Source organism: Suillus bovinus (genome assembly GCF_016758785.1).
Source record: "Suillus bovinus strain UH-Sbo-P2 chromosome Unknown EDB93scaffold_6, whole genome shotgun sequence".
Taxonomy (NCBI): domain Eukaryota; kingdom Fungi; phylum Basidiomycota; class Agaricomycetes; order Boletales; family Suillaceae; genus Suillus; species Suillus bovinus.
Window position 1 is genome coordinate 456,638 of NW_024542062.1, and position 13,153 is coordinate 469,790.

At 46.5% G+C, this 13,153-nt stretch overlaps 5 protein-coding genes across 5 annotated transcripts; 2 read left to right on the forward strand and 3 right to left on the reverse strand.

Annotated features, from left to right (window-relative positions):
- Positions 1-389: 389 nt before the first annotated feature.
- EDB93DRAFT_1122658 (P-loop containing nucleoside triphosphate hydrolase protein) lies at positions 390-2,894 on the reverse strand. Its single transcript, XM_041448610.1, has 10 exons — positions 2,562-2,894; positions 2,372-2,507; positions 2,201-2,318; positions 2,059-2,150; positions 1,553-2,009; positions 1,261-1,501; positions 1,151-1,210; positions 822-1,095; positions 696-775; positions 390-646 (listed from the first exon to the last, which is right to left on the reverse strand). The coding sequence occupies exons 1-10, from the start codon at positions 2,860-2,862 to the stop codon at positions 549-551; spliced, it is 1,857 nt and encodes a 618-aa protein (XP_041311760.1). The 5' UTR covers positions 2,863-2,894; the 3' UTR covers positions 390-548.
- Positions 2,895-4,041: 1,147 nt separating this feature from the next.
- On the reverse strand, positions 4,042-6,373 carry EDB93DRAFT_1238350 (bifunctional 6-phosphofructo-2-kinase fructose-2,6-bisphosphate 2-phosphatase; the record flags this gene model as incomplete). Its single annotated transcript, XM_041451532.1, has 13 exons — positions 4,042-4,162; positions 4,234-4,358; positions 4,465-4,617; positions 4,685-4,813; positions 4,864-4,992; positions 5,046-5,397; positions 5,456-5,483; positions 5,532-5,674; positions 5,721-5,773; positions 5,822-5,842; positions 5,886-5,989; positions 6,046-6,137; positions 6,207-6,373. 13 exons carry the CDS (start codon positions 6,371-6,373, stop codon positions 4,042-4,044), a joined length of 1,617 nt encoding a protein of 538 aa, XP_041311761.1.
- Positions 6,374-6,436: 63 nt separating this feature from the next.
- On the forward strand, positions 6,437-7,155 carry EDB93DRAFT_1077834 (PIG-X; the record flags this gene model as incomplete). Its single annotated transcript, XM_041445341.1, has 2 exons — positions 6,437-6,842; positions 6,896-7,155. 2 exons carry the CDS (start codon positions 6,437-6,439, stop codon positions 7,153-7,155), a joined length of 666 nt encoding a protein of 221 aa, XP_041311762.1.
- A 97-nt stretch (positions 7,156-7,252) lies between these two features.
- EDB93DRAFT_1246517 (signal transducer) lies at positions 7,253-8,033 on the reverse strand (the record flags this gene model as incomplete). Its single annotated transcript, XM_041452457.1, has 4 exons — positions 7,253-7,543; positions 7,595-7,792; positions 7,862-7,917; positions 7,982-8,033. 4 exons carry the CDS (start codon positions 8,031-8,033, stop codon positions 7,253-7,255), a joined length of 597 nt encoding a protein of 198 aa, XP_041311763.1.
- Positions 8,034-8,246: 213 nt separating this feature from the next.
- On the forward strand, positions 8,247-10,568 carry EDB93DRAFT_1246518 (N-acetylglucosaminyl transferase component-domain-containing protein; the record flags this gene model as incomplete). The annotated part of the gene is made up of 13 exons (XM_041452458.1): positions 8,247-8,348; positions 8,417-8,583; positions 8,631-8,823; positions 8,869-9,084; positions 9,145-9,230; positions 9,292-9,406; positions 9,457-9,586; positions 9,643-9,849; positions 9,901-10,040; positions 10,096-10,210; positions 10,260-10,321; positions 10,372-10,411; positions 10,459-10,568. The coding sequence occupies 13 exons, from the start codon at positions 8,247-8,249 to the stop codon at positions 10,566-10,568; spliced, it is 1,683 nt and encodes a 560-aa protein (XP_041311764.1).
- Positions 10,569-13,153: the final 2,585 nt, after the last annotated feature.

The following is a 13,153-nucleotide window of genomic DNA, read 5'->3' on the forward strand; positions in this document are numbered from 1 at the left end:
ATCTTAGATGCTTATCTTGATCACGCCAGTCAACCAACCTGAATACTCGACGAACACTAGAATTTCGTGAGACAGCGCGAGACCAGCTCCAAGCCGTTGTGTGTATACTACCTGTTAGCATTTCGGGTGCTTTATCCACATACCTTTCCCCGTACGCAAGATCGTCCAAGGAGCTCAATTTGAAGTCTTGAGTTACATGGTGCACATCACCTGCAATCGGTTGGGTTCATGTTACATCTGTACAGAGGTCTTACACAATCCGTTCGTAAGGACCTCGAGTTTGACCAAGTCAGCATGAGTGGAATTCATCACAGTTAACGTTTGAGCGCGGTGCTTTCAAAACAACAGTACGGTTCACAACCGGGTGAAAGAGTTTACCGCAAACATCATACGGTTTCACAGCAAGTAAGCCTTAGACCAAGCTTCATGGTGTGAGGCCAGTAAACACACAGCCGGGGATATCTTAGCAGCCTGGATGCAGGCGGGAAGATAACTGTAGAATGATAAAATGAAGTGTGATAGTGTAACTCAGGACCTTGTACATAAGTTCAATAACCGCCCCCATCATCAGCAGCTCTATGCGATGCCATCTGTCGTCTCTGAGCATCTTCCAACTTCGGGCAATTCGATATTCCGTGTCCAAGACCTGATGCTATAATCAACAAGTAATTCTTGCTAATAAATATCATACGTACCCCCACATACAGGACAACCTTTGAGAGAGCCACCCTGTGCTGCTCGAGGATCTTCAATGGTCCGCAAAAAGGGCGGAACCCTGTTACATGTCAGCAAAACATATCAGAGCAAGACAAACAACAAACTTCTGTCCAGCCTCCATCAACAAATATTTCAAATCTAGAAGTGTCTGCTCTGGTGTTGTCATATTTACAAACGTTGTAGCTATGCCAGTCTTTCCGCTACGTCCCGTACGGCCAATTTGATGCACGTAGTCCTCGATCTCTTTCGGCATGCTGAAGATGATGACGTGTTGGATATCATTGAAGTCGAGGCCCTTCGAGGCAACGCCCGAAGCAACCATAACATCTTTCGCACCGGACTTGAACGATTTAATTGCGTATTGCCGTTCCTCCTGCGCTAAAGGCAAAAGTAAGGACCTCTCTATAATTAGCAACGAGGAAAAAATGATTACTCTTTGAACCATGAATTGCCACAGCCTCGACACCTTTCAGCAAGAGATATTCTTGTATATCTGATATAAGATGAGAACTTCGACGTTTGAAAGAGAAGATAATATCCCACCATCGACTTCATTTTTGTTCTCACTAAAGATAATAACTGGAGGAGCAGTTTTCTGAAGGCACTCCAGCAAATAAACCATCTTTGCCTCCTGCTTAACATACTCCACCACCTGAAGAACGTCCAAATTTGCGGCGCCAGCGCGGCCAACATTCACAAGAACAGGTTTGATCAACGACTGCTGCGCAAAGTCTTGGATCTTTCGAGGCATTGTCGCAGAAAAAAGCAAAGTTTGCCGTTGTCGCTATCAAGGATCATGAATTAATCAACCAATTAACAATTACTAATGGCATACCTTGAAAAAGCTCATAATGTTGCGTACATCATCCTCGAAACCCAAATCAATCATCCGATCAGCTTCATCCATACACAAAAACTTGCTGTTGTTAAATGTGAACTTGCGCTTCTCTAGCATATCGATCAGACGGCCAGGAGTAGCTACCACAATGTGTAGACCCTTATTGAGCACGTGACTTTGTTCGCCCATTGATATGCCGCCAATACAGAGGAGGGTATTCAGCTGTGGATATTTTCCGTCTTTTGCAAGCGCGGCTGTCCAGGCAAGCACATTTTCATATGTTTGTGCAGCCAGCTCGCGCGAGGGACAAAGAACAACACCTACTGGGCCTTCTCCACGAACAAACGGGAGCTTCGTCTCTTCTTCCAGTGCGAGCATGATCAAAGGAAGGCAGAAGGCAAGGGTTTTGCCGGAACCAGTGAAAGCAATGCCAATCATATCTCGACCAGCGAATCTATGAGCTTGGTCAGGGGAAGTCAACGAAAGAGTGCGAAAGGTCATACGCAGTGGGTATTCCTTGTAATTGGATAGGTGTTGGAGTATTGATTTTCTTGGACTTTAGAAATTGCAGCATCGATTCTGGTATCTTCATGTCCTACAAAACAGTCAATCTAGGGCTGATTGAGATATTCATTGTATGAGTACCGAAAAATGTTCAATAGGAGGAGGTATGTCTTCTCCATCCACAATGATGTGGTATTTTTCTCGCAGTCGTCGATGTTGCTCATCTGTGCGTTCTCGAATATATGTCGGCGGCCGCCATCTGTAGTATAAGTCAAAATACAGTCAATCTCCCATTCATAGCGCAAAGCTCACGATGTTGTGAGGGAGTCTGTGTACAATATGCCTTTCGCAAGTTCTAGATCAGATGCGAGTTTCCTGCGACTTGCTATGGCAGCAAGTATCTCTGCATCCGCTTCTTCTTCTTTTTCTACTTCAGTCTTCTTTGCATCTATGACAATATTAGCATATATATATATAGCTCGCAACTCAGTAAGACACGCACTCTCTGCAGCTTTGCGCTCGTGTACTTCCTGTGCTTCCATGAGCAAAGGCCTCTCCTTCCGTGTCTTCTCGCGTTGCCGTTCCTCTTCCCTTTCTGCATCTTCGCGCTCCAATAATTCTTCTAGCTGCTTCTTTGCCTTCGTCCTGTCAGAAACGGTGCTTAATGAAGAAAGTTTCGCCAGCTTAGCTTCTCGTCGTTGGGCAACAGGAATGTAGGGCACATAGTCATCGTCCTCATCATCGAATTTGTATGTTGGTGACGGAGAGCGTGAGATGCGACGTCGTTTCGGTGCTGATTCCATGTCAGCCGTGATAATCAGTCCGTGAGTTAAGCCTGGTAGCTGTTAGGGTAGACTTGAAGTAGACCTTGCGGTGTTTTAGCAAACGTCACGTGATAAGCGTGATAAACAAACTTAATCATCTCCGAGACTACATAAAAGGAAGACGTCTTGCCGGCCAAGACACTAATCAAACACTGATGTAGGAATGGAGGGGCACTACCTATTTGCTTCTCACACCACATCATTCCTTTCGTACGAACTCAGCGTCGGCCTTTGCCCGACAATATGCTGGCGGAGTACTTGTTTTCCATTGATACCACGCCAGCACCTACACATACTTACGATAGTACAAGCGGGAGTAAGCCCCCCGCGAACAGGGCTCATAGATGTCCTACATAGGGTCTTCGACCCCGAAGGACAATAAATTTTTTTTTTTTTAAAAAAAAAAAAAAAGTGTGATAAAGCGTGACAATAGCAATGAATGTGTATTTTTTAAGAAGGATCATCATGGCGACAAGATATAAAAAACAAAAGCGGAGGAGTTGTGATGTATGTACAACTCGATGAGTCCTTTGTTTCAGAATCATGATTGTGCAAAATTGATGGAGACGGCAACACAAGCAAGCTATATCCCAACCGAATGCAGTAATCACAACTTTTACTAGTTAAACGACGATAGGTGAATATTAGCTAGTGAGTAAAAACTTTGGATGTACTCGAGGACAGATGGAGTACATGAGACGGCAGGATAAGGCAAGGTAGATGCGAGACTCCAATATATGTGCTTTGGACGAGCAATGAAACTAGAAACAAACTTTAACAGGCAAGAAAGAAAGATATGAGTGACAGAGGCACGATAAAACAGGGTGAGAGGGCGACGAAAAAGAGAACGCGCACGGCCAGACAGAGTGAGCGACGTGCGGGAACGACTCGGAGCTACGTCAGTCAGACTCTTACCTCCAAATTAGACAAAGGGGCCTCCAAGGATGATGCTGAGTCATGATGATGCGGCGTCGCGAATCGTTTCAACAAGTTTAACCCCGAATTAATAGCTGAGTATCTATTTGCTCTATAAAGTACATCAGAATCGTGTTATCTTTCAAACTCGAACTCTTCTATCAACTGTTGTCTCTAGCCTCTTGGTGAACGCTCGCGACATGCAGACAATTGATCGGCACTAGAAGTGCTACTTACCAAACGCTATACATTGGTCCCAAAATATTCCCTCTTTGACATCGATAATGATACTACATCGGGTAGCGAAACAGTGGAGCCTGGTTTGGGGCGGTGCGTGTCGACAGCACCGATAGGGAGAGTATACCTACGGTTTGTGAGTTAAGAGAAAGCAGTTTAGTGGAAAAGTGAATGGAAAATCAACGAAGAAACACTCACCGCTCCTCATCACAACCATACGCCTTCGGAGTGAGCTTGATGACAGTATGTAAAGGTACATTGATGTAAGGTAGATCAGCCTGTGGAAGATCATGAAAGTACGCGTAGAGGCAACGGAGGATTGCCTGCCATGATGGTCAGCATAAATTATTGCCATGAAGTGGATACAACAAAATTAAGGTATGGATCACAAAAAAGTCAGACTGCTCGAGTACAAGAATACACACGTACTTGATGTCCAAAAATCAATATGTTTTCCTGCCGCTCAAGTTCCATGATGACAGGCTCGAGGCGCACGACAACATCTCGGTAGGACTCGCCGCCTCGGTAACGATAGTTGAATTTGTCTTCGTCACGGTTGGCAAAATCTTCTGGGTATGCTTGCTGAAACGCGAGAGAAATTTAAATTAAGGATCTCAAGTGAGGAGCATTAACATAAAACAGTATGCACCTCAATCTCCTCATATGTCATACCGTCGCAGACGCCAGCATCGAGTTCATCGAGAGATTTCCAAGTGAGTTTGGGGTAGGGAAGTTCCGCAGCGGTTTGGATGGTGCGTTGAAGTGTCGAAGTCCAGACCTGTACGTTTGAGATAAGGTTCCGTACCATGGCTAGAAGGAGACAGGTACAATAAGTGGTGCATCCCCGATGTTATTTCGCACGAGCTCGGGGAGCGCGTGAGCGTATGCAAGGCCGCGTTCTGAAAGTAATGAGTCCCCGCCAATCCTGCCTTCAACGTTATACTGGCTCTCCCCGTGCTACAACAAGACTTGGGTCCAGGTTTCGAAATTTTCGAAAAAAAAAAACGCACTCTGGAAAGAAATATATTGCGTGGCTTCACATGCAAATTCATTAAATAAAAGGCAATGCGGCTTTGCAAGTAACCATTTATTCTGCTGAGCGTGACTTCATTGCCAATATCGGTGATCCGCAGATAGCTAAGGTGGGGTTCAGTGATGGTCTCGTAAACGGCCTCATACTCCTTGATGCGGCGAAGGAAGTCGCGTTCGGCCACTTCACGGGGAAGGTCCTTATAGTCCGGATCGCCGGAGGAGACCTTAAGGGCAACGTTGGCAGCAATGACAGCGGGATCGTTGCATACAGACTCGAGAAATATGACAGACATGCCCTTTTCTTTGGCAACGCGGGCGGAGATTTTGGCACTGAGTAAAGTAGGATTAACTACCACTGGTAGATGATCACATGGAATGGTGAGCGTACCGTCTCATACGGGTACTGTTGGTTGCATCTAAGGGGTGTGAATGGGCATGACTGGGGTAGAAAAATAAAAATGTACCGTGTATGGCGACGTTGCCGCCCCTTTTCAGCCATCGAATGAGCATCTCGAGGCTGTCTTCTGCGAGTTGCTCGCGAAGCTTGGTGGCTTCTACGTTGTTGTGGCTGAAGTAGCTAGAAGTGTGATCTTCGAGAATTCCAGATCTGCAAGAGGTGTATTATATATAATGCACGAATAAACACTACGTACTGCTGGGCTTTGCGGTGCGCGCGTGAGCGGCGAAGCTGACCAACATTGAAGACCTGACCAATGATAAGGATCAGATTGACCTGATAACTAGGGCAGCATACCTGTACGTCATACTCGAGCCACTGAAGAGGGTAAGTGAAATTTGATGGCAGCGATAAGACGAACCTTGAGATAACGCATGAGCTTGTTGCTGAGGTAGGATTTGCCACGGGCAGGCAGTCCCACCATCGCAAGGACGATTTTTGCTTCGGAGTAGTCTGGTTTGGCGACTTGTATGGTGGAATGATAACTGAGTGAAAAACGATAGAGGTGAGGTGAGGCAAACCTTTGTTCCCGATACCAACGACGGAACGTGGGGGAGTCGGAGCCTGAGAGCCTTTCCGACTAGAGGCGGTGGACTCGTCAAACTGCTTTAGCCTGTGCGGGATGTCCAATCGGCAATTTATGATTTAAAGATGACAGATAGAGAGAGATCTGAGGACTAACATTGGCCCACCAGCACGGAATATGGCAGGCGGACTGCCGCGAACGACGCTGTCTAGGGCGGCATCTGTATCGTCTGCCATGTCTTCGATAGCACCGAGGGCTGCGGTGAGCTCTGAGGAGAGAATAGGAAAATGAACTCTGTTGTGGTCTTCGTTCGGACGATTCATGATGCAGATGGTTGCTGAAAAGTAAGCTCAAGTGAGAACCCCCTCAAGTGATTACTGGCGATAATGATCTCAAGCACGTGCTCCACGCGAATCTTTACTACGACTATGCAAGCAAAAGGTTTCCATTCAACGCTCTCAACTAAGATTCCTCTACGTACACGACATGAACATGTGGCATGCGACTTGTTTGTCCTCTATGAACTTCCAGCCGATATTATCGTTGACCCGTTTGAGCTCAATGACCATGGACTCTGCTTCCAGTTTGTGGGGAATACGAATCTGGAGCTACCAATGTCGGGGGTAGCAGATGAATCAGGTTGGCTGCTGGTCGCTGTCAAGCCGGAGGCAGACTTGGTCATGGTGGATGTGCCTCTCCATGTTAGGTACGGTGTGCCACACGAGGGCCATAGCCCTCGTCACATCATCCAGCTACCTCCTCCAACTTGTTTCTGGGCTTGTCCTTCCTCAAGTGCGCTTGAAGCTCTCTTTTGTTGCCTTGATCCTAATTATTTCTTTTTAAAGACAAATCGTTCCCCAACGCGCTCCCATCTCAGTCTCCCAAATTTCACTTGCTTAATTCATCTGCTCAGTTCGAAATCCTTCGTCGCGGTTACGCAACTTCATTGCCTTTCTCATTCGACATTCCTGTTGGCAACATCAATCACACTCTCTATATCGAGTTATGTACCGTGACTGTGACCCTCCTTGCTTTCGTGTACATTATCCGGCAGTGTTGGACAATCTCCAAAACCCTCTATTCTGTGCACCTCAAGATGCAATAGCTCTTTTTAGCACAGAGTATAGAGAAAGGCAAGCAAAATATCAGTCCCATACCCATACCATCGAATGAAACGCGTGAACATGACTGGTGACCGCTCCCTACACAATCACACACCGTCGCTGTTTCACCATCTTCCCCCAGCGTCCCTTCATACTCTCTCGCAATGCGAGGTTGAACACATCTTGCACACCACTTCCTGTCTTTGCTGAGCATTCAACATACTTGGCACCGATCTCCCGCGCCACCATCCCACCTTGCTCAGGTGTCACTGGTACCTGACCTTGCGCGCCAAGCATCCGTCGCGTTTGTTCGTCCCGCCGCAAGTCAGTCTTAGTTCCAACGAGGATGAGAGGTGTTCCTTCACAAAAATGGGCAACTTCGGGGTACCACTAGGATGTTGGTCAACGCAACTGGGTTTGGCACGCTGCTCAGCAACATACCTTATCTTGCACGTTTCCTAAGGAGACAGGAAAATCGATAGAGAACACGATCAGGATGACATCAGATTCTGGATAGGATAATGGTCGTAGTCGATCGTATTCTTCCTGCCCTGCGGTGTCCCAAAGTGCTAGCTCTACCAGTTTGCCGTCGAATTGAATTTGCGTGACGTAGTTTTCGAACACAGTTGGTATGTAAGACTGTAGTCATGCGTCAATTAAATGTGAATGAGCACATATGGATAGGTGATAGGCGTAACTCGTGCGTACCTCGGGGAATCTATTTTCTGCATATACGATGAGGAGACAAGTCTTCCCGCATCCACCTTGAGTGTAGTGGATTGAGCGCGGGCACGGACACTGAAGAGACAAGGGCAAGGGTCCGCGCACCATCTCCAACTACTACCAGCTTCTTCTTCATGTCGGGTCTTCTTGAGTCCATCGGTAGCAGTTATAATTATGGTTTGGGTGAGCAATGTATGAAGAGATGGACGATGGGATAGACAGCGAGCTGAAACAGATAGAGTAGATGTTCAGAAAGTCTGCAACTCGTTGCTCGTTCGACGTTCACAAGACAATTCCAAACGCGTTGAATGCACTAGTCACGTGGTGACGACGTACATACACAGCTGGTTGCATTTGAACAAGGTAGGTCATGTCATCCATTTTCTGGCCATGTGATGTCTCAAGGAGCGGGTTCTGCTATGGGTGGGATCATCCTGTATTGTGTGTAGCAGGTGTACTAGAGGTTGAGGAGGTACGTCGGATAGTCACACAATGTTTGCCATTTGTCGTGATTGATCGATGGGCCACTGACACGTACAGGACTTCTATGCAGAAGCTCTACTCCAACGTGTCGTTCGTTCAGCGGAGACACAAGCCCTGATTAAAATTTGTGGTGCTCCACGGGTTCTCGGACGTTGTGTATTCAGTTCCTTCGCGAGGTCATCATACCCCCAACCGGATGTCGACATGTTCTGCGGTCCCTCAGGGTCTGATACTTCTCGCATGTCCAATATACAACTGACTTTGATGTTAGGGCATATTCCGCTACATACATATACTACCATCGTCACGATGCAAATTCTTTGCGGTTTTATGGCATGGGCTCGAATGGAACACGCCTTTTCGATCTTCAGGATGAGGTTTTGCGTTCGAGCTTGAAGCATGGTTTTCCGCATACCACATCGTCGCGAAGCGCATCAAATACAGGGCAGATTCTCGTTAATCAAGTGTGTGTTCTAATAATTACCTGTGCCAGAGCTTGACTTTCCCAGTGGAACTCTGCAAAGTCTCTCGAGCAGTTCATAGAGCACGAGCAACGTGGTCAGACTACCGCCGTCCAAGGGCCCAGCACTCGATTTCAAGGGACCTCAAATTTTACGGCTATCTATAAGAAATTCCAATGTACAATCGACGGAATCGAAAATTCAACAAATCTTTTCTGGCGTGTCGCGTCCTTTGCCTTCGTCTATTCAAGAGAATTTAGCATCGTAGGTAGGCACTGTGTCTTGTATCGGGATATGATATCCAGCTTGCGCTAAGTCCAACAGATCGAATCTAGGGCGAAGAAATTGCGTCGCTTGCTCCGGGGCGTGCAACCTGTTTCAAACGGGGACGTGAGACTCAAGTCTTCTCAGTATATCGAGTCCGGCTCTTTTTCAATCCCTTTTGTGTGACAACGCTTAAAATTTTCAAAGGTTTTACAATACCCTTTGGATCATCTTGAATGATCTTATCATTGGGATTGCGCTTCGTCAATTTTTACGGCAGGACCGTCAGGCTTTTCTGCACCTTTTCAAGCTTGTCTTTGAGGTCCGAATTGTTGAGCATTGCACCATGCTCTTTCTGATGCAAATGGACAGGAAAAGGCCGTGCATAAAATACAACAGATCCTTTTATGGCTCGATTGTTGGCCTGCAGGCCTCAAACTGAATACAGAACTCAGCCGATTCTACTCGCACAGCTTTATGGGGCTGATTGCACTTTGGAACAGTGGGTATCGACGTCCGTCCCTGCGCGATATTCTGTCAATCTTTATTGATGCATAGGAGGCTTCCGAACCGTCATACCTATCATTCCTATGTTATTGAGTGCGCTTGAGCTGGGGAGTGCATTTGGGGTGACAATGGCGTTTGCCATGGTATGTGATCTTGTCTGCGTCTTTATGGCACATGTACAATTGTGCTATTTGGTCTCGGTGACTGTGTATGGTCATTTGTTACGCTTGACGGCATCACTCTGGAATCTTTTTCGAGGTGTGGCCTTCCACGGTTCTATAATGAGAACTAGTACTGACACAATCTCAGGACGACGACATAACGTGCTAAGGAATCGGACGGATCCTTGGGACTACGATGTCGACCAGCTACTTTTGGGAACTATTCTCTTCACACTAATCGCTTATCTTTTCCCTACCGTTCTGGTGTACTACATTTTGTTCGCTGCTGTGAGTCTTAGTATTGATGTTGGCGAGGTATGTTAGCTGACTTGTATACAACAAGATGCGTGTCTCGACTATTTTAGTCTATGCGAGTTTGGAGACGGCGCTTGCATTTATGAATTATTTTCCACTCTTTGCATTAATGCTTAGAGTCAAAGATCCGCAGCGATCACCTGGTTAGTAACATGAGACCAGTCGGTGCATGCGCTGAAGAACGTATCCTAGGCGGATTTTATATGAGAGTGGAACCAACCAAGGGCGGAAATGGCGGAAATGTTTTCGTCAAGGTGCGCCATATTTTTCGTGATTTGCGATGCTTAGTAGTTCTCTTTTACAGAGCCACCCACTGCCTCTTGCTGTCACTTTTAGCCAGTATGGTGCGTCTCACCAGTGTAGTCGGCAAAATCATATCATAATATGACAGACAGTCGAACTATGGAAGCGATTGGCGAAGCATTATCATCCATTTCGTCTCGTGTGGTGTGTTGTGTCGGGTCGAGTTCTCGATACCATCCCGAGAACACATGTCCATAGCCCTGCCTCATAAGTCTATAAATGGTATTTTTAGGCTACGGCAGTAGTGTGTTTTGTTGTGTCATGGTACTGTAGAGATACACACTTAGCTTCGACATTATCTGGGTGTGACCAACTGAACCTTAGCTTCGAAGATTCGAAGACGGGTGTGACCTGTGACATGCCAGCAATAGCTTCGAATCAGCACCACTACCAGCTGCTGTCAGCAAGAGCTCACAGTTGATGGTGATGAAGAGAATTTTGGTCATGTAAAGCGAGATGCAAATAGCATCCTGCTATGGAAAGCTGGACGCACGCTCATTATTAAGCGTCACACATCCATAACAGGCAGTAGGACTCCGTGTACTGCTAGTTTAAATTGTCCAAGAATGCTAGATATATACACGACGAAAAAAAATCACCATCCATCTACCATGTCATCGTCACTTTCGCAATCTGAGAACTCCCAAACCACCAAACCAGCGTGATCAAGACCAACCAAGCATTCGTCAATCCCTGTTGTGATATCTGTTATGACTTGGATGGTATCTGTTGGCGACGCTCAAACAGAGCGTGTGTCGTCAACGGTCAAGGACGTCCTTGGGCTAGCCCAAGGTTAGGGGTCTTACTTGGCGAGGCTTCGGCAAGTAAGATTTGATGCCTATGTCCAAATCGGGTAGCTTATGTCAAGCAGGTGCGAGATGATAAGCTAAATCGGCCAAGGCTTATGACACCCGAAGGTTAATTGTAAGGATCGTCGTTAATTAGAAGGACAGAAGTCCGACTAGTTAACAGGGGCTTTGCTTGTCGACGAAGTCGATGAGCAAAGATCGAGACTATAGGCTTATCCGCGATGAGCAGATAAGAAGATAGAATATAGACTGCTGGCTAGGCAGAAAGGATCACTCTGGTGAGAGTAGGAGGTCAAGAACCAAGTAGATTCAAGTTAGGGAATATAGTACATGGTAGTGAGTTTATATAGAGGACAGGGGACATATTAGTGGGTGATAACTCGTACTACCAAGAGAGGCAATCGGTAAAGGGTATAACCATAACAGGAAAGCACGTTCGGTCGAGGTAGAACGTGCTGGATAAGAAAGTGAGTCAAAGATCGAAATAAGAAGTGAAACGCGCAGTGGCACGATCGTGCAGCTGCGGAACTAAGTATAGGTTGCATGTGCGACTGCGCATCGAGTCAGAGATCAAGAAAAGAAATAGGGCGAAGGGGATGCATCGTGCATCATATCATAGGTTACCGTCCGGACGGTAAGGGCAGAGGGGACTGTCCGCAGGATCAGTCAGGTGGTGGAACAGAGCATGAGTATGCTTCGTCAGCGAAAGGATCCGGCCAGATGTACTGGCTTTGCTGAAGCAACAGGTAGAGAGCAAAAGGGAATGCGAGAATGACAAGGATGACCAGGGTAAGGTCGGGGTAAGGGTATGATGCAAGGGCTGATACGAGGAGGATCAGGAGAAAAATGGTAGGGGCCCAAGCGTCTAGATGTTCTTGTAACAATATCCAGCTCATCATCACATGAAAGAATATCTAGTTGACGACAGTGTTCAGTATCTGGCAAATGTCTACTAATCAGCATTTACAGTGTCAGGATCGGAGACAACAAACCGAGGCCAAGTCCTCCACCCACACCACCCATGTAATAGGCACCATTGGGCTCCTCACAAGAAGGTAAGTCTTAATAGTCATCTAAAAGCAGATAAAAATCTTCATCTTTGTCACCCTGTAGCTGAATTTCGCCTGGTAACTCATCAGCCAGCTGGAGGGCACCAAGCAAAAGCCTGTATGTGTCCCAGACTGATTGTCGTGTGATCACAGGGTGACCGAGATTATCGTAGCAATGCTGAATGCATTTGCCAAAAGCCTCTGGGACCAGGTCAAACACGCAATGAGAGGGCTTGATGTAGATACTTTGGACAAGATCTAGAGACTTGGTTCAATTTTAATCTATGATAGTACAAAGATCAGAGTACTATTGACAATGTCCAAGTCGATGTAGCACATACCTTGAAATCCAATGCCCCAAAGTCTTCGGCTGAATGGTAGATAAGATTGGGTACTCCATGAGGAAGAATCTGGATGGTGCTGTAAAGAGTAGATCTGGGCTGGGCTCTACAGAATGTGAGTCCCTAGTCCTGAGAGATGCGAGTATGCTTCGTCCCAAGAGACAACCTAAAGAACTACCTTGATAATGCAAGAGAAGTCTTATACAGTCAGAGAGTAGACAAGATATTGGAAGTAAATTTTTCTAATGTTCGTCCAAAGCTGTTAAGACCATGCACAAAGGGTAGGACTGATTCTGAGGGGCTTGGCTTCAGCTCGTGTGCTGCGCCCCTTACCCAAGTATGTGCCCTTAATTCCAGATTGATGTCTGGAGAAGATCCTAGGAAGTCTGAAGGATATCTGAAGGCACAGGAAACTTCGGAAGGGCTTTCCGGACGAGTGCAAGTAACTTCCGGACGAGTGCGAGAAAGTTCTGGACGAGTGCGGGAAAGTTCTGGAGGAACTTCCAGAAAGTACAATGAGGTTTCATCCTGATATGGATAGGTGTAATGGCTACTCAGGACTTTCCTGAGTAGAAGCAAACAGA

Excerpts from the sequence above, each read along its gene's own strand:
- EDB93DRAFT_1122658 (XM_041448610.1), bottom strand. The coding sequence starts at position 2,862 with ATGGAATCAGCACCGAAACGACGTCGCATCTCACGCTCTCCGTCACCA. Across the intron at positions 2,508-2,561 it reads CGAGCGCAAAGCTGCAGAGA|ATGCAAAGAAGACTGAAGTA; the intron begins GTGCGTGTCTTA and ends ATATTGTCATAG. Across the intron at positions 647-695 it reads AGGTTGTCCTGTATGTGGGG|GTCTTGGACACGGAATATCG; the intron begins GTACGTATGATA and ends TTATAGCATCAG.